Source organism: Drosophila subobscura, chromosome O (genome assembly GCF_008121235.1).
Source record: "Drosophila subobscura isolate 14011-0131.10 chromosome O, UCBerk_Dsub_1.0, whole genome shotgun sequence".
Lineage (NCBI taxonomy): Eukaryota > Metazoa > Arthropoda > Insecta > Diptera > Drosophilidae > Drosophila > Drosophila subobscura.
Window position 1 is genome coordinate 16,337,746 of NC_048533.1, and position 18,693 is coordinate 16,356,438.

The following is an 18,693-nucleotide window of genomic DNA, read 5'->3' on the forward strand; positions in this document are numbered from 1 at the left end:
TCTTTTTCAATTCTTTTGTTTTTACTTGTTGGTAGATTGTCATTCTGCTTGAAAATTCAAATCATTTCGCGTACACTTTATCTCTCTTTTATCCATTTTTACATAATTTGAATTGCATAATTTGTATAATATAATTCTCGATTTCGTTTTAATTCGAGTATGTAGATTTTGTTTGCTATTACTCGTAACACTAGATTATACATATATGATACTTTATGCCTAATGGGGTATTTCATATGGGATTACACTCTTTCTTGGAAATTTTGATTGCATTTGAAAGGGGCTTGGGGCTAGGACGGGACTCTGACCGAGACTCTGCAGCTTTAATAAAAAAACCAACCATTTTAGACAGTTGCTTAACTAAATAACAATCATTAAACTTTGAATTTGGTAACTATAATACACACAAAATGGGAGACAGATATTTTTAATCAAACATTTCCAGCAAAAAGTGTAAACCCTTCGAAACGCCAAAGAGACAATCGTTGCTTCCTTAATAATATCGTATTTAACTTGAACTCTGGAGTTGTTCTCATACATACGAGTATGTATAAGCCATCGGGTTTTCGAATTGCTTGACTTTCCTATATCGTATATGAATGTATGTATATGTATAATATGTTTACGTATATCTTGTTCTTGCGACAACAACAGTTATATATTTAGGTTTAGTGTAGTTCTGGGTGTCAGCGCGCCGCTCTCCCCTGTGCACGAGTAGAGTCGCACACCAATGGGGCGCACAGAACATAAATTTAATTTAATTCCCTATCGTTGCTTAAGTGAAAAATTACACGTATACAGAAACACACATTGAGTATTGCTTAGCTCGAAGGATTTTGCCAGCTAGAGATGCTTGCACGGAACGCCTTTTGTTTTTCCTTGCTTATTTTTTCTTTGGTATTACGAGTTTCTCAAGTATTAAATATCACTAACAGGGGCATTGTTCAATGGTAAAGGGGGGGTTGTGGCGTAGTATCCGGTCTAGACGTAATACGCATTGTAGGGATTTCGCTTCTCCAGACATGGTAGCACACACTCGAGCGTATTGCGAAATGCCTCACGGAAATCCCGATTAAAGTAGGCATAGATAAGCGGATTCAGCGTCGAATTGAAGTAACCGATCCAGAAGAGCACCACCACAACCACATCGGGACAGGGGCAGGCGGCACCGCAGAGCGAGGTGATGACATACCTGAGAGACAGACAGACAGACAGAAATACAGTTGAAGCGATGAGCTCCCTGCTGTGCTGGATTGCGGACTTACCATAGGAAGAAGGGCAGCCAGCAGAGCAGAAAGACGCCCATGATGATGCCCAAAGTCCGTGCAGCCTTGTGCTCGGCCTTCCATCCCTTTGCCGGCCGCACCGAGCCGCCTGTGGGTGCAGATAAAGAGTTTAGGATTGAAATGAAATGAGAGAAGGCAATTGGCTGATTAGGTTCAATTCGTTGCGGTTCGATTCGTTTTAACCCGACGTCTGAGCCCATCGACCAGAGTCAAGTTCTGTGCTGTTAAGCCATTGCAATTGACAGTTTGCTGTTTTGCTCTGCTTTGCTGTAGTGTGATTGTGTGTGATGCAAAAAGGCGGTCCGATTCGGTTTGGTTCGGTTTAGTGTGCTCGTTCTGTGGAGAGAAAGTGCCGGGCATGTTGTGTATGCGACGGGTCATGTCCTGGCATATTTAACTTTGACATTAGTAATACTATTGCTCTTGGATCGAGGGCATTTTCTATCCGCCCCGCCCCGCCCCAACCGTCGACCCATCACTGTCATTACACTGCCGGCATATGTGTGTGTGAGGTATCCCGAGTACCGAGTACCGAGTTCTCGTATCTTCGTGCTGTGGTGCGGGGGCGATTGCTGCTGGTGGATGGGTGTCTTGGGTGCTTGATTGGAATGTATATATGGAAGTGTGTGGGGTGTTGGGGGGAAAGTAATAAAAACGAAGCAAACAATTGAAAATATTTACACAGGACACTTGTTATCACAAAGACATACAGCCCCTCCCTGCATATATACATACAACATCTCCTGAAAGTGAGAGTTGAGGGCAGGAGAAAGTATAACAAATCAGACGGACAACAGTGAGCAACAGGAAGTGGCGGACAAGTTTGTCCTTCGCTCTCCGCCTCCTCGATTCTTGTTGTCGTCGCCATCATCCGTTGATGGATGCCCAGTGGAGAGCTGGGCATGGCCATAGATGGATACTCGATGTTAAGTGCTCTGCAGAGGGGAATGCCAGCCAGCCAGCCAGCCAGCCAGCTGGGCAGGTGTGGGCGGACAAGGTGGAACGAAATCATAATGCAAAAAACGAATGGCAAAGTGGAGGCGCAACATGGCAAGGCAAACGCACGTGCAGAACGGAAGCAATTATTTATGTACAGCATGAGAGTGGAGAAAGCTCAGATGGGTTTGGGTGTGGGCCTGGCTGGGTTTTCTGTATCGTTAGGTGCGTGTGAAGCCCCTGACTAAGCTGGTTATCAGGGGGGACGCTGTCTAAAACGGTTTTTGGGCGGATCCTGTGGTCAGGTGCAGATTCGGTTTGGGTTTGGGTTCAGTTCGGTTCAGCTATAATGATGTTAATTCGATTTGAGGACAAAGTTGTCTCAGGTCAAAGACTTGGCTTTACCCTAAAATCGTGTATTTGATGTTGGTTTATTTTTTGGCCATTGAAAGGATACTTTTAAGGATGCATGTCGGTATATACAGCTGGGATGTGTGGGTGCGTGTGTGTCCTGGACTGATGCGAGTGCTGATGCGAGAGGAAAGCAAATGATTGACACTGATAGCGTAGGAAAAGCGTGAGATTGAAGTGTTAAAACATGAGACAGACACAGATACGGGTACAGAAACAGAAACTGACTGAGCCGAGAGACAGACACAGACAGACAAAAGAGTTACAAGGAGAAAAAGAGAGAGCGAGAATGAGAGAGAGAAGGATGGGGGTAGAGGCTGGGCTACTGTTTGCTGTTTGCTGTGTGGTGGATACGACAAGACTCACCGGTTGCACCACAGTGACTGCATCCGGCTTTGGAGCGGTGCTTCCGATGGCGCTGCCTCTGCTGCCAGCATGCCGTGACCGCCGCCGTACGTTTGTGCCAGAAGCGTGTGGGGGGCTCCTCTGGCTCAAGATCTGGAGCTGGGGCGTGACTACTACGTTTACTACTTGCATTGGCGGTGGTGTCAGTGGAGTTGGTTGTGATGTTGGCGGCTGTGGCATTTGTGGCATTCGCGGTGCTGATGTCGCTCCCACAGAGCGGACACTTGGGCAGCGGGCTGGACACGGGGGCAAACTTGATGCCGCGCGGCTTCTGATCACCGATCTCGGCCTCCTCCTCATCCACAAATATGCAGATGCCACCGCGTCGAATGAGCGAGGATTTATTGGAAAATTCGTGCTCTGCTTGCAGGATTGTTGGTTGGTTTTTTTTTGCGGGGTTTTTGGTTCGGGGACGATCACAAATTTGTTTGTTTTTTGGTTGATTTTTTGGAGTAGAAGTTTTTGCGGTTGGACAAAATTTGATGATTCGGTTTACATATATTTACACATACAAACACACACACAAAAGAAATGTTGTGAAAGAGAGAGACAGATACATAGATAGATAGAGAGAGAGAGATACAATTACAATGAGGAAGAAAAAGAGAGAGAGAGACAAGTAGTAGACATAAATTCATTTCATAGACAGGACATCATAGGTATTGGTCAAGGATTTGGGGGCACAGAGCACATCACATCACATGCGCATGCGTGCCATGCATCGCCACACACATAGGTTCAGGGAGGAGCGAAAAAGAGAGGAATCAAAGCAAACAGATGGACCAGAAGGACATTACATGGTTCTTCCTTTCTCAAGGCTTTCAATGGCAGCTCTCCCAACACTTTTCATTGAAGGTTTCCGTCGTTGTTCTTTGCTTGGCGGTGCAACTAACATAAAGCTCTAGTCTAAGTCTCTAGTAGCATCAACTAAAGCTTTATTGGTGGTTCATCTACTTAGTAGAGGTTAAGCTCGGAGTGGAAAGAGCAGTCAACTTACTTTTTAAATAGTTTTAAGATTACGATTTTAAGATTTATTTCCGTGAACTTCTGGAGCTCTTTTGACTGTCCCTTCTTTCTCCGAGTGTAACCCCCAAAGCACATCTTAATGGTTTTTGCTCATTTTTTTGCTACGCTACTCAATCATTTATAAATAAATGGAGATGGGGCACTACTCACTTGCTGAACTGGTGGAGACGCGACCCATGGGAATGTAGCTGCGACTGTCACTGTTCTCCTGCGAGAAATTTATGACATTGACGTCATAGGTCACCACGGAGGCCTGTCGCTTCCTCACGGTCTGCAGGCCGTCGTAGCCGGCCAGGATGCTGCAGCGTTGGCGGCCGCCGGAAACGCTCACATCCGCCTCTCCAGAGCTATCTTTGCGCTTGAACAGCGGCGATGTGACATCGATGGGCTCACCGCCCAGGCCTTCGCCTCCACCCTCCACGGGCGAGAGCGTGGAGTCGAGAATGATTTCTGGCTTTGGGGATATGTTGAGGGGAAGCTGCTGCTGCTGCTGTTGGTTGCAGGCAGACAGCGGCTGGGGACTGGGCTGCGGCACTGGCAGCGTGGTGACCACATCCAGGGATACTGTCGAGGTGTCGCTTGGCGTATAACCGGGTCCGGTTGCATGCGGCGGCGGCGGCGACAGGAAGTACACATTGATGGACGCCGACTGCGAGTTGGAGTTGGAGTGGGAGCCCAGAGCATTGCCATTGGAAGCGGACGTGCATGAGGCCGTGCACGCGGCTGTGGCCGTGGCGGGAGTCGGTGTGTTCGGTGGGGACATCAGGTAGTTGGCGCACACCTGATCGCTCAGCGTGCTCATTCGCTGGGGCGCTGCCGCCTGGCGCCTGGAGCCGACGCTGCGCCCCTGTTCGCCCAGCGGGAAGCTGAGCGAGCGGAAGATCTCGGCCAGCTCGGAGCTGTTGGCAATCAGCATGCCGCCGCTCTGCTCCGGCAGCTCGGGCGGCGAGAGGGAGGGCGGCGGCGTGGCCGGATGCTTGGGGGACTCCCCGAAGCAGTCAGCCAGCTGGGCCAGCTCGTCCCCCGGCCCCATGCCGATGCCGAGTCCGTCAGTGTCGCCGCTGAAGTCGATCAGCTGCACGCCATCGCTGAACTGCTGGATGACGCAGGCACCGCTCTGCTCGCTGAGCACGTTGATGTCCAGCAGGATGTCCGGCTTGTTGGGCGTCGAGTCCGTGTCGCTGTGCTGCCGCTGGCGTCGCTCAAGTTTGCGTTCCTTGCCGCCACCGCCACCGCCCCCGCTGCCGTTGTAGCTGTGCGAGAGCTTCCGATTGCGGGCGCGCCGGAAGAAGCTCGATCCCTCCGAGGTGGCCTGGTTCCGCTTCCGCTCCAGCGCAAAGCATTCGGCACTGGAGCGCTTCGTCTTGGCCAGCAGCGAGAGAAAGTTGAAGCCCTTCTCCTTGCCGGGCAACTGCTGCTGCCCCGTGCTGCTAGCTCTGGCCTCGCTGATCGTGCGCAGAAATTCCGAATCGCTGGCAGCGATTGCCTTTCGCCCGCAGGCCGCCGCACCCGCCTTCAGCCGGATGAAGTCCGTCTCGCTGAGGGCGGCGTACTTGCCGCCTCCCGGCGCACTGATGACCGTGCCCCCCGTCTGCTTCTTGAAGTACAAATAATTGTCCTCGATGAGCCGTTTCAGCTCCTTGTTGTCCTCGGCCAGTGGCAAGTGGGTGTCGTAGTGGTCATTGCTCTCGCTCTCGTCGCTGTGCAGCCCAAAGACCCGATAGGCCGTGGACTCGGCCTCCGGCTCGCTGTTGCCACTGCCGCTGGTCAGGCTGAGCTGCTGCTGCGGTGGCGCCGGATGCTGCGGCTGCTCCAGCTGCTCCAGCTCCTGCTCCTCCGTCTGTGACTCCTGCCCCTCCACTTGGGTGAACTTTGTGGTTGGAAAGGACTCTGTCCATATCTGCGGATTGAACACAGGCGCTGGCGGCTGCAGCTGATTGTGGGTGTGGGTGTGCAGCGGCTGCTGCTGCAGCGCCATCATCGAGGGTGCGCTGTCCGTGTGCGTGACCTTTTCGTAGCGCTCCTGCTCGAGGTCGCGCAGATCGATGCTGCTGCGGCTGAGGCGCCGTGGCGGCGGGGAGGGCACGCGCAGTTCATCGCACTCGTCCTTGTCGTCATCCTCATCCGTCGCCGGCTGCAGCATGTCCTGTCAAGTCAAGTCAAATCGTGTTGAGGCAACAATTATATAAAGCAACGTGCACTCCCAATTTAATCAATACTTTTTTTCACTCTTTAATGTTCTGCGGATGTCCCTATGTCCTGGAAGCCCCCACACTCACCTCCAAGTTGCTCAATGCGCTGTGCGTCTCCTCACGCGTGGATGCCACATTTAGATCGCAGTCGCTGGGATGCAGATAGCTCAGGTTGGTGGGCTGCTGCGTTTGCCCCATGTGCACGCTGTTCAGCAGAATGTTCGAGCTGGTGCGGCTCAGAGCCTTGCGCTGGCGCACAGCCTCCCTGCAAGACCACACACACACGCACACGAAGAAGGGAAGAACAATTAATTCAACCATTAATTTTATGCCCATCCATCGGTCACCGCATCGTCTCGTCCCACACAAACTCACTTGAAGATGCGCCAATACATCACGAGCATCACAATGCCGGGTATCCAGAAGCTCACCGAACTGGAGATGAGGGCATAGGCCTTGTTCACCACAAATGAGCACTGGTCCGGGTGCATCGATATCTCCCGCAGATGCTCCTCCGTCGTGTACCAGCCCAGGAAGATGGGCGTGAATGAGATGAGGGCGGGCAGTATCCAGACATTGGCCAGCATGAAGCACACCGTTTTGTGTGTCATATTCAATGGATACTCCAGTGGACGCACAATGGCATAGTATCTGTTGAAGCAGAGCAGGAAGCCTTAATAATGGAAATAAATGGTAGACCATGCGGAAGGTAGGCACCTAAACCACTGAGGGAAAATGCTTAAGACTGATTTTTTTCAGTGTATCATAGAATTGATTATTGCTCTGTGGCGGGCCTGATAATCGTTGCTTTGTGTTCAGTTTTTGCGTGCATAAACACCTCACAGGGATAACCAAAAGGAGTAGTTTCCGTGGGGGAAAATATTAGTTGAAGCTTTTCATCATTCATTTTCTAATTTCGATTGGGGCTTCGCTGTTGTTTTTGTTGCTTGTTTCTTTCCTCTTTTGTTTTGCTGTGTGTACGTTCGAGTGGGTTTTGTGGAGCGTCCGAAAGGTGAGTGAAACACAAATTAATTAAAGCCGACAAAGGCCCCACAGCCACTGTCCCCTTGACCAGTCGCCATCGAGCATCGAGCATTGTTGTTTGGGCAGGGCTGTAGGGAGAGAGCACCCCCGGTCGAGTAGTCGCAGCTGTGAAAATCTCCGTCGAGGCATAGCGCCAATTAACAGCTTGGCGGCAGTGAAGGGACGTGGGCGTGGGTCCCCTTTGGCACGCCCACATTATGACCAGCTGCAAATCATTTGGGCCGCATTCATCATACGGCCCCAGCCTAATGTTTGCTTTTGATGTGCGCTCCTTTCACGGTAATTAATTGTTTCTTATTCGAAATGCGCGGGGGACGGGGTGTTTTTGTATGGAAAGTGATTTGCCAGCAGGCATCTGGGGAAGATTAATGGTCTGGGAGGGAGATATACTTAAAGGCGCATTGCGTACAAATGACTTTAAAGCGTTAAACCAAGCCCTAAAGGTGGGTCTTAAATGTGTTTACCCACCTGTCGACGGATATGCAGCATAGATGCAGTATGCTGGCCGTGGAAAAGTAAACATCGAGGCTGTTGTACACGTTGCACATGAACGGTCCGAACATCCACTTGCCACCGGACAGCTCCACGGACGCGTTGAATGTCATCGCACAGAGGGCCACCAGCATGTCCGCCATGGCCAGCGACACCACAAAGTAATTGGTTATCACCCTGTGAACGAAACAAAGGTCCAAGAGATCGTTAGGCTTACGACTACACAAGTATTGGATGGGCTGGGTTCACTGCGGACAAAGCCAGGCATGCGTTTTGGCCGGGCTCTCGAACAGGAAAAATGTAGCCACGTCACACGAGTGGCACTTCATACATTTGTGATGGGTCTGGCCCCCCCCGGTGGCCATGGCCCTGGGAAAAAGAACTCTGGCAGCTTAGCTAAACATTGCATTGCATTCCATTTCCGCTCTCTGGGCACACATATTCTCGTAGCTGCCGGCTGCAGGTCACCTTTATGCAGCAATTTCCTTGGCTGTCATAAGTCATTCGACTGACTAGGCAGCTGCCACCTCCAGCCACCACTCACAGCGCTCCAGAACAATCCTGAGTGCACAGCATCCAAATATCACAGAAGCCAAGAGACGTTTATGCGGTTGTCGAGCAACCGGTGGGGGGTCTGCGTATTTTATAGCATGAATTAAAATTTATGTCGCACTTTATGTGCACCTCTTTCCGTGCTCTCTCCAGTTTCTGTCACCGTTTTTACTGTTCCTTTTTGCTGCTCTGAAAAGTGTTTATTAATATGTCGACAGGATGTGTGTGTGCAAAAAAGAAAGAATTCTCAATTTCTACTTGCACTGGGTGTCCAAAAAAATGTCATATTTGTCAAGCTTTTTTCAGCAGTTCAAATATTGTTTATTACTTTTTTACTTATGCCAGCAGTGAACAGTTTCATCGATCGATTGATAGACAAAGTCAACCTTCCAAACGAACAGCATTCACTCAGAAAATAATGAAATATAATGAAATATAGAAATATAATGAAACTTCAGCAGTCTTTGGGTATTATATATTATCATAAATTGAGTGAATAAATAAAGTTATAAAAGAGCAAACAAACAAATCTACAGCAAGTGTAATTGCATCTGTTGATTTATGCATTTCCCAAGCGAGAAAAACAAATGTTTACTTCCGACTGAGCTGAGATAAAAAGAGGTACATAAGTACTAAAAGTTAATCTAGAGCAATCTCGTAGAGCCCGGAATAATCCAGCTTTTCTGTGTCTGCATTTGTGTCTGAGTTTTATTTACATTCCGCAAGAGATGAAGCGGTATTCCAAATGACTTTCAAATGACAAAAACCGAGGTGATAAAGGGTAATCTAGCGGGTGTTTTAACATTTTAGTGGCATCATAAACTCTTTAATCAAAATCCTCCAGCTTATGCGCTCCACGCACAAACGTTGTGCAACACCGAAGAGGGTGGTGTGTGGGAGGCAGTGCCAGTGCCAGTGGCATCGGGAGTGGCAGTGACAGTGGGTTGGACAGGATGAGAGCCAAGCCTTGTGCTCAATTGTGTGCTACACTTATTTGCACTGCACTCTGGGGCGTCCTGTCAGCGCAACGTTCTCATGGCAGCGATGGGCTTTTGTCTCGCATTTAACTTCGTTTTGTGCTTTATTATTCCACTTGTCGCTCATTTAAATTACATTTATTACGCAGGCCAAAGGCTTCGCCCTCGCATCCTCACATCCGCCCCAGCCCACCTGTTTTCCCGTGTTTTCCCAGCAATTTTTCCTGCTTTGTTTCGAGGCCCTTGCGGCAATGACCGTCAATTAAATTCAAGTGTCAAAGGTGAGCCGGAAGCAGGACAGGGACCGGTACCGGCACCGGAAAGACAAATTGGATGTAAAGACTTACCTCAGCTTACGATTGCGCTGCACAGAGATGATGACCAATGCATTGCCCAGGACAGCGGCCAAGATAATTGACGAGAAGATGAAGCCTTTGAGAATCAGCACCGAAAGATCCACCCAGCTCTCCTCCAGCTCACCCTCGCTCTGTTCGAGGATGCTGCTGATATTGTTTGTCAAGTTTGTCCCAACTGTTGGGAAGAGCTCAAACGGTGACTCGGAGGACCAGAAGGCTGAAGTGGCAGTGCCAGTGGCAGCTCCAGCGCCAGCTCCAGCAGACGATGATGTTATTGACGCTGTCGATGTGGCTGTTAGTGAAAGCGAAGTCAACGATGCATCCACAAACTGCGATGTTGTAGGCAAAGTCGTTGTTGTCGTCGTAGATGTGGATGTTGTCAGCAAAAGGTTACCCTTTGAGGCGGTTGCTGTCGTAGTTACTGTGGCATTAAAGGCAGCGCTACCAGCCACGAATGTTGCAATCGATTTAGTGGGCCTGCTCGTTGCTTTTACTGTTGCTGTTGCTCTTGCTGCTGTTGCTGCTGCTGCTGATGATGATGTTGCAGCTAATGTCATTGTCGTTGGCGCTTGGCTGATGGCAGTGCTGAGGAAATCAGAAACTTTGGTCCTTGACATGTCGCCCATTTCGTGGTCACTTAACGCTCTGCACTCTGATTAAAACGTTGCTTATTAAAGTCCTTTCCGTTGCCCTGATGCTCATAATGTTTTGCCCGTCGCTCCCGTCGTAACTGTGCTGCCAAGTTTATCTCTTCCCTCTCAACTATGCGCGTAATTTAAAACGCGAATAATTGCAATCTGCAATGCAAACCAGCGGACCGAAGTTGGTCCTCATACTGCAACATCATGCCCAGTCAGAGTCAAAGTCCCAGTCAGCGTCGCGGCGGTGCTTCTCCACTCCATTGCCCAAAAGCTCTCGGGGGCACCTCTTCCGGTACGTGTCTCTGTTTGAGTTTACGCGGCAGAGTCTCGATTCACAGTGCTGCTCAAGCGCAGAGCAGTCGTCGCCGGGGAAACTGCAAATGAATACATAAATTATTTATGAAATAATCGCGGAGTGTGAGGCTGTAAAACGGTGGAAAATTGCCCAAAATGAGACTGCTACAATGGGGAAATCTTTATGTGCATACAAGATTCGGAGACCATAAACCCAGTCCTTATTTCATGCCATATTGATATGTATTCTCGGCAATTTGTCCAACTCAACACGGAGTGAATTCCCATCTCCATTCAGCTGTCGCTGGCCCTGCTACATTAAAATAACAGATATATATATTGCGTATACGCAGGGTTGAGCTCTTGCCGTGCACTCTGTTTGAGAGGCAAAGCCACGCATCTGCATATCTCCAGCGAGACAGACAGACAGACGGAGAGGAAAGACAGCTGCAGTGCTGTCAAGTGCTGACACTTGTGGGGCGAATGGCATATAGACAAGCTGTTGCTTTAAAGGCGGGGATTAAAGCGGGGGATTATGTCAGATTGCAGCTTCAAAGTTGTTTTTCGCTGTGCAGTTTTTTGTGGCACTAAGTAAAGTGGAAACTCACAAGCAAATCCTCCACAAGAGACTTCTCCTTAGCCTAGGCGTAAGCCTTAAATGTATATTTCTGCAAGACAAAAGCTTGCTCTGACAGCACTTTATCCCCGACTCGATTTGGCTATAAAACAGCTACCACATCAGCACAGATGACCGCAGACTTTGGCTTATACTTGTGTCAGTACATTGAATTGAAGTTGAAATGTCCTCGGCAGTCACATAAATCGTTTTTTATCCAACTCTTGTATCAAATGGCGGGAGGGAGGCAGGCATGGCTTCTGCTGTGGCTGTCCTTCACTGACTTGATTTCAATATTTTTAAGGATTTATAAGTGCTCTGGGACACACACACAGAGCTAAACATAAGTATATATTGCGATTAGATAGAAAGATTGATGGAGTGAAAGACAATGGCAACCTTGCAGAGATTCTCAGACTCAATCTTCTCGCTGCTCGTTACATTGTCCTTCGGCTGTCCGTTTGGCTTGTTTGCCGAGAGCCGGCCAGGGACTACCAGTCATCCTCCACTGTGAAGATTGGCAACTAAATGTTTTAATACTTGGATTTTGGGGGGGCTAAAAACCACATCATTGTCGAGACCCTCTCCCCTTTGGTGGCTTATAAATTTCATGCGCCATTATTTATTGGTTGCCTGACTGACAAAGTCCTTCTCTCCACTTCATTCTCTCTCGTCTGTCGTCTCTTTCTCTCCGGCTTTAGCTCTTTAGCTTAATTAATTCTCTGGCACTGCGCGAGTGCTGTACTTGGCGGAAACTCTATAAAGCCGTTGCCCTTCCGGCACTCGGGTTCCGCTTAAGCGCAAACGTCAACAGAGAGCCTGCTTCGTGGGTCAACAGAAAGTGCGCAAGGACCAGGCCACGGACCGATATCGGCCGGTGCGGATGCGGATGCGGCTGTGTGGGCGGGTGCAAAGTGCAAACTTCAAAGCGCCGCTTATGGGACACGACTAATTCAATTAAATCCCTTCGCCAGAAGTCCGCCCTACCCAGACCCAAAACCAGGCAATGGCTCTCAACGCCCAATGGGTGCTGGATTAGCTGCCCCGTAACTTGGAGACTTGGCTACACAGAGCATTAGCAAACTGATAAAGCGCACCAGAGCAAATAATTGAACCGTTGGCAAAATCGCAAAACAAACTTACTGAATGCCCGTTTCCCTCATACACATTTGGACACAGCAAATAAGAGAGGAATATGAAATACGTAAATGATTGAGTTGGGGCAATCTGTCAGGGCAAAGGTGTGTTGAGTGCAGTTAGCAAAAGGGATTAAGTCCAATTTTGCTACTGTAAATCATCTTTTGACAGATGTGGAAGCAACTGTTGAGAAGAGGTAGTTAAATGTATGAGAAATTCTTAACTATTTGCCACATTAAATAAACCCAAATACATTGTACAAATATGGTACTAATTAAGGAAGAGAAATGGTCTCAAATATACAGTAGGAAATATATTTTCTCATATGTAAATCGATCAATTATTTCCTCATCTGAGTGCTGCATTTGTAAATTATTTTCTACTGAATTGGAAAAACAAATAAATCTGATTGAGAGGTATCCCATGTGTCCGAATTTCGACTGAATGTTTATTCCTTAGTTTTGGTTTTTGGTAGAGAAATATTTTAAGCCCTGGACAAATAGATAAATCCTTCAGTGCTCGGTGGCAGAAGGAAAAGCTGCTGTTCCACATTGAGTTACTAAATAAATAAATGCCAGCTCTGGAATCAGTGTTTGGGGTCGGGGTCTCGGGCTCTCCGGACTCTCGGGTTCGGGTCGTGTTTGTGTAAATTAGTGGCGAAAATAAACACTCGGGCAGCAGCTTTGCAGCAGTCTCCGGCATGCGGGATGTTGCAACTGTTGCAAGGAAAACCGACTCTGATGGATTGTTGAGGTCTGAGCTGGTCCAGTAGTCTGTTAATTGAAAATACTCGTGATTTGCAGCCATCTGACGGATGGCATGACAATGAAAAATCTCCCTCTTTAGAAACCTTGTGGAGCATGCAGAAGCTTATGGGAGCGTGCAGCCGAGCTTATGTTCGTGCAGAATGTTCTCCGAGATTCCCTTGTTGACCAATTGATTTGACAATCGAAAATCAAAGTTTTCGATTCTGATTTGAAATGCCTGCTGACAGGCAGGCACGACGACGACAAGGAAAAGTTTTGCCTTTCGGCCGTGTTGTTCTTGTTGTCAGGCAAGGTGCGCAGCTGTTTGCCCAACAAATTGAACCTAATGCGGCTCAGAAAATGGCATTTAAATAAGCCAGCAGTGGGCCAACACCAAGCAAGCCTTTCCCCCACTGTTCCCATACTTTTTGCCCTGTTCGCTGTGACAAACAAGCCCCAAGCTGGGATACAAGTGAAGACAACTGTCAACATTTAAATAAGATTGATCGATTGGCACCGGCATTGGCATTGACGTGTCTGTGGGCGTTGGTGTTGCCATTAATACTCTGGCTATTTGGGACGTGGCAGGTTTTTCACGCGCTTTGATTTGCATAAAGCATGAGGTTGTCCTCCTCCTCCTCAGTGCATGTAAACCATTGTGAGCCCCACTGTTCACGGCTCTCTGTTTTGTCTCACTCTGTGTCTGTGTGGGACAAATTGTGTGGCACTTCCGTTTGGGATTGCGACGCTTGTTTGCCCCGCTGACCAGTGGGCAGTTGTGTTCTTGGACCGCCTGTTGCTGCCATTACAGAGCACAACAAATCATTTAGCGACTGTCATTCAAGGGCCTAATCATGCTCGCATGGGGGCCCAGGGCACTGGGCTATAAAAACTGCTGATCGCCTCGGGACTGCCATCAGTTGTCCTGCAACGCGTTCCAAGAGAGTTGTTATCTCCCGAGCTCTGAGTTCGCCTGGGTCCTTTTGTGGCGCCGCTCGTAAAAGACAAACAGACCCAAGTCTGTGCCCCGAGTTAGTGCCGGAGTCTGAGTCTCTGCCAGTTATGTGTAGACCAAGTTATGGCACATTGCTGCTTATCGCGGCATCCTGCTACGTTCTCGTCTCCAGCCAGGCCAGGACCTTGCAGGTGAGTGTGCGGGTCGGGGCGGGGCGTGGAGGGGTTGCTTGCCGAACAAGCGCCACTTAATTAGTTTTATTTGCCCGGGCACAAGTACACAAGCGTTGCGCGATAATTGCCAGCTGGTTAAGCTGGTAGCTCTTCCGCTACCCTGGAGACACAGTGCACTGCACACGGTTGAGCGGAAATTTGGTGCAAACTCCGTAACTCCGAGTTACTCATAACTTCAGCAACATAGCCATTGCCTTTGTGCATTTTGAAATTCTGATTTATAGCCCCAATTTCCTTTCTGTCATTTGCATTTGTGGCATCTTTTTGGGAAAAGGAAATCGATTCAATGTTAAGCCTCGTCGTGCAATTTATTCAGCTGATGAATATTGATAACCAGTATAAACAGAAATGCTTGCAGAATATTTGCGTTTCTAAATGATTCCATGAACAATGCGTCACCTAAGTGGAGAAAGATGCTCTCAAAACATATTTCAAAAACAGATTTATATTAATTGTGGATTCCGGCATCTATTAGAAACCATTGAATCTTAAATATGAATAAGCTTTTGCCTAATGCAAGTCTTAGGGTATTTTCTGCGCACTGAAACGTGTCGTTGTCTTGCTTTTTGGCTGTCAGAGGTTTACGTAACGCATTTTACATAAATAAATTGTGTCGATTTCGCCTTACAGAAATGCTTCTTGAATATTTTATTGAGTAAATAATTCCCTAAAGAAATTAAGATTGAAACAAAAAAGAAGATGCGGTATGGTCGAGTGGAATACTCAGTACTCTATGCAGAAAAGTATGAAAGCACGAATGAGATGCATCCAACAGTGTAGCCGATTTTCTATTACGAGAATTACGAGCTTCAAGGACACATCTGCTGTGCCGGAATCGTGGGGAGAATTCCATCGTAGGGCCCACGCACACTCGAATTGAGTAAGCGTTTATGGGTGAAGTGCGATTTACAAGCCGATTTAAGGTGTTGGCATTTCAATCTACATTGAGTTGTCTAATCAAGCGGCACTCAGTGCCAGCCTGCCTGCCTGCCGAGCTGTAAATTGAAACAATAAAGTGCTTGACTCGCACACTTACGCACTTCTGCACTCCTCACACTCTCACGCAAACACGCATAGTGAGATGACTGTGAGAGTGTGTGTGTGCAGCGCACGTAGGGGCATAAATAGGCAGCATAAAAATAACTTAACACGTGTCGACACTTCGAAAGGTTCTCCACTCCGCCTGGGCCCAAATATCCTACAAGGAAATATGTGAAATATTTTCCCTGTTCCCTTTTCTTCCCGCATTTTCGCTTCTGTTCTTTTGGCGCGTGGCACTTTATTTGTGCAGGGCACAAACAAACTGGATTTGGCAAATCACATCAGCGTAGGCCCTGCCAGAGGATCATCGGCAGGGGGAGCCGCCTCAGCCTCAGCCTCGGCTGCAGGAGCGGTGCGGGCTGCGATGACGGAAGCGCGCCATAAGCGGGCCATGGGCGAGTACAAAGAGCTGACTGACATCATTGACGAGCTGGAGGAGAACAGTTTGTCGCAAAAGGCTGCGGCCGTGGCTCCGTTGCCGCCGCAGGCCCAGGAATTCGACTTGGATAGCATGCCGCCATTGACCTACTACCTGCTGTTGCAGAAGCTGCGACAATGTAAGTCACCCTGCGGCACACGCAGCGTATACGCAACGGAGATGGCTGCGTGACGTGGAATGTGGGCTCACGATGTACAAGAGAGCTTAGGCGGAGAGCTCTTCTAATTGTTGCCCCAATCACGTTCACGCCATCATCTCTATTATTTTGGCATTCTTTTCTAGAACCTTTTTCGCTTTGGCTTTTCGTTTTGCCTTTGCGATTTTTCCTTGACAGTGCAAAGCAATGGCGAGCCCGCTTTTCGCGTGCGCACGCCACGCCTTGGACGCAGCATTGACTTCCAGCAACTGCTGGACGCCGGCGGGGCCAGCGAGGAGGCGGCTGGCGGGCAGTTCATGTCGCGCATGATGAAGAAATCGGTGCCGTTCAAGCCTCGCCTGGGCAAACGTGCTCAAGTATGCGGCAGTGTTAGCGGCGGCGGCGTTGGCGGTGGCGGCGATTGAGTCACGGCAAGGACACAAGGACACAGAGCAGCACGGAAACGAGGAAACGAGGACGATACCCAGGACAAGGTTGAGGCCACGCGCCCGGCCCCATGAACTAACTAAACCCACATCATAGCCAGCCGAATTCGACGCGACGCGACGCATACACAGCGCCTATAATACACATATGCATACTAAATAGGATCTACATATAGCCATGTTCTAGGAGTAACTAATGATGTACATACACACAATATCTATACACTATATAAAAGATATGTTTACTCGTACGAACTATGTAATTAATAATTTAATTTAAATAAATTGCAGACCCCAAAAAAATGTTGTTTATCCGCATTTGCATCCCAAATGAGACCTGCCCAGACCAGCCTCAGCCCGGTGGTTGCACAAACACCGAACAATTAAATAAACTGAACAATTTCATGCGGCAGACAGAGCGGACCGTCGCGACGGACCTGACCTCAGGCGTATGTTTTTCTGCTTTTATTAAGTATTCGAGTATATGTGGGGAAAATTAATGAAAATTTCATAACCAATGATAGAATGCGTAAATTGGAAAAGTGAGGCAGCTGGGAACGCTTCCTCTTCCTCTTCCGCTGCCAGTGCCACTGGCAATGCCACTGACTCTGCAATTGCCCCTGCCAGGGGCTCTCTGCCACTGCGGTGGCAGCATCCTGCATAACTGATAGCTATGGTTGGCCATGGCCATGGCCATGGCAGGGGCTGCAGCTGCAGCTGGCCCGATAAAGTCTCTTCCCTAACCGAATCATGCCCCAATAAACGCTTTCCTCTCCCCACAGCTGGGTAACCAAAAGCTTTTGGCTTTTTTCGGCCTGATGAAGCATAAAATGTTTTGCACCACTTGCATCGAATGCTTTCCACACCAAATTTTTGCCACGGATTGCATTTTATGTGGGTGCCCGCGTGACAATAGACACTCGTACTTTTCACCAATGCCAGCAACAAAATTTACCAAAAAAGAAAAACCATCATTCCATTCAAAAACTTTTTATTTTCAAACCACTTTTTTCTACAAGCAGCTTTTGCGCTTAATTGGGAACCTGTTATTGAGCCAATCAAATTAATTAATGTATAATTATGAACTGGACAACTGTGTGACATGTATGTTATTTTTATGACCGACTTAATTATGGTATTATTGATAATATGTTAAATATTGTTTTCTTTTTTTTTAATTGATATCATTTTTATGGGTTTGACAACATTATAAATGTCATTCTTGGAGTTAAATAAACGGAAATTAATCTTAGCAGAGCTAAAAAAATAGTTGTGCTTTTTGCTAAACACTTAAAATTAAATTAATTATTAAATTCTAGAGAAACGCAGCTGCTTTTAAATTTTAGCAAACTCGATTGTGCGACGCGTCAGTCTGTCAATTAATTTAAAAAGCAAATTTATAAATAGAAAACTATTTTAATATTTATCTGACTTGTGCTATTCCTGTACCAATTTCATGTTTCCTATCGACCTTAAATGAAAACTCAAACAGCAATGCAAACAAACAACAATTTTAAATTCAATTACTTCAATGCACTCGAATGTAACAGATGCTCGCAGCATCATTTATGCTGAATGGGGAACTGCAGCAATTATTTGATATGCCGTTTAACATGGTAAATTATTGTTGAAAATCTATTTTTGGATGGTCAAACAATTAAAACCCGATGGAAATTTCGGCAACATAAGAGGAACAAAATATCTGCTACTTTTTACTCAATTAAAATCCCACACATTCTGCCGAACAAAAAGTATTTGCAATTTTGTTGCCAGAATTAAAACCAAATAAAATGAAATGAAATGTAATAGACGAGGCATTTTGCTTTCATTTTCATTTCCATTTTCAAAATGTGGCTGACGCAGCTGTTTGGGCAACTGGTGCTGCTGGTGCTGAAGTTTTCGCAACTCATTAGGAGGCCGGCAAATGCCAATTAGTTGGCTTAACCAGCCATGCTTTGGGCTCTCCTCTCCTCTGCTGCTCTCCGGCCTCCGGTCTATGCCTGGTCCAATTATTGACCCCAATTGGTGCCTTAAATGTTGGGACTTAACCATTTTAGCCGTAGCTTGCTACCTCCAGCTATGGTTCATGCATCACGTAGCGGTCTATCTGTGGGGCACCTAAGCACCTAGGCAGAGGGGATGTATATCCGCTTCGATCGTGCTTAAATTGCGATAATGGGGCACCCAGGCCAGCCCTCGGGCCATCTCCATTTCCCCACAAAGAGATATTGAAACATTATAACTGCAAAATGGTAATAAATTTCCCTCCGCCTCCAGGGAAAGTAAAGCAAAAAAAAAAAATGATGGGGAACCAAGAGATGGGGCAAGTCGC

General features: G+C 47.8%; 2 protein-coding genes across 4 annotated transcripts in view; one reads left to right on the forward strand and one right to left on the reverse strand.

The window, feature by feature from the left end:
- Positions 1 to 97: 97 nt before the first annotated feature.
- LOC117896234 (octopamine receptor beta-3R) overlaps positions 98 to 18,693 on the reverse strand; it is a 35,300-nt gene continuing 16,704 nt past the window's right edge. Inside the window, exons 2-10 of one of the 3 annotated variants that reach the window (XM_034804380.1) lie at positions 9,669 to 10,692; positions 7,769 to 7,969; positions 6,632 to 6,907; positions 6,344 to 6,521; positions 4,795 to 6,210; positions 4,215 to 4,761; positions 3,000 to 3,398; positions 1,266 to 1,374; positions 98 to 1,192 (exon numbers count right to left, since the gene is read on the reverse strand). In XM_034804380.1, coding sequence (XP_034660271.1) covers positions 982 to 1,192; positions 1,266 to 1,374; positions 3,000 to 3,398; positions 4,215 to 4,761; positions 4,795 to 6,210; positions 6,344 to 6,521; positions 6,632 to 6,907; positions 7,769 to 7,969; positions 9,669 to 10,303 — 3,972 coding nt within the window. In that variant the 5' untranslated portion in view covers positions 10,304 to 10,692 and the 3' untranslated portion in view covers positions 98 to 981. Of the gene's footprint in view, positions 1,193 to 1,265; positions 1,375 to 2,999; positions 3,399 to 4,214; positions 6,211 to 6,343; positions 6,522 to 6,631; positions 6,908 to 7,768; positions 7,970 to 9,668; positions 10,693 to 18,693 lie in introns of all 3 variants that reach the window. The other 2 variants (XM_034804379.1, XM_034804381.1) reach the window with 2 other exon arrangements.
- On the forward strand, positions 14,042 to 16,568 carry LOC117896238 (protein hugin). The gene is made up of 3 exons (XM_034804385.1): positions 14,042 to 14,257; positions 15,591 to 15,897; positions 16,114 to 16,568. Exons 1-3 carry the CDS (start codon positions 14,174 to 14,176, stop codon positions 16,338 to 16,340), a joined length of 618 nt encoding a protein of 205 aa, XP_034660276.1. The 5' UTR covers positions 14,042 to 14,173; the 3' UTR covers positions 16,341 to 16,568.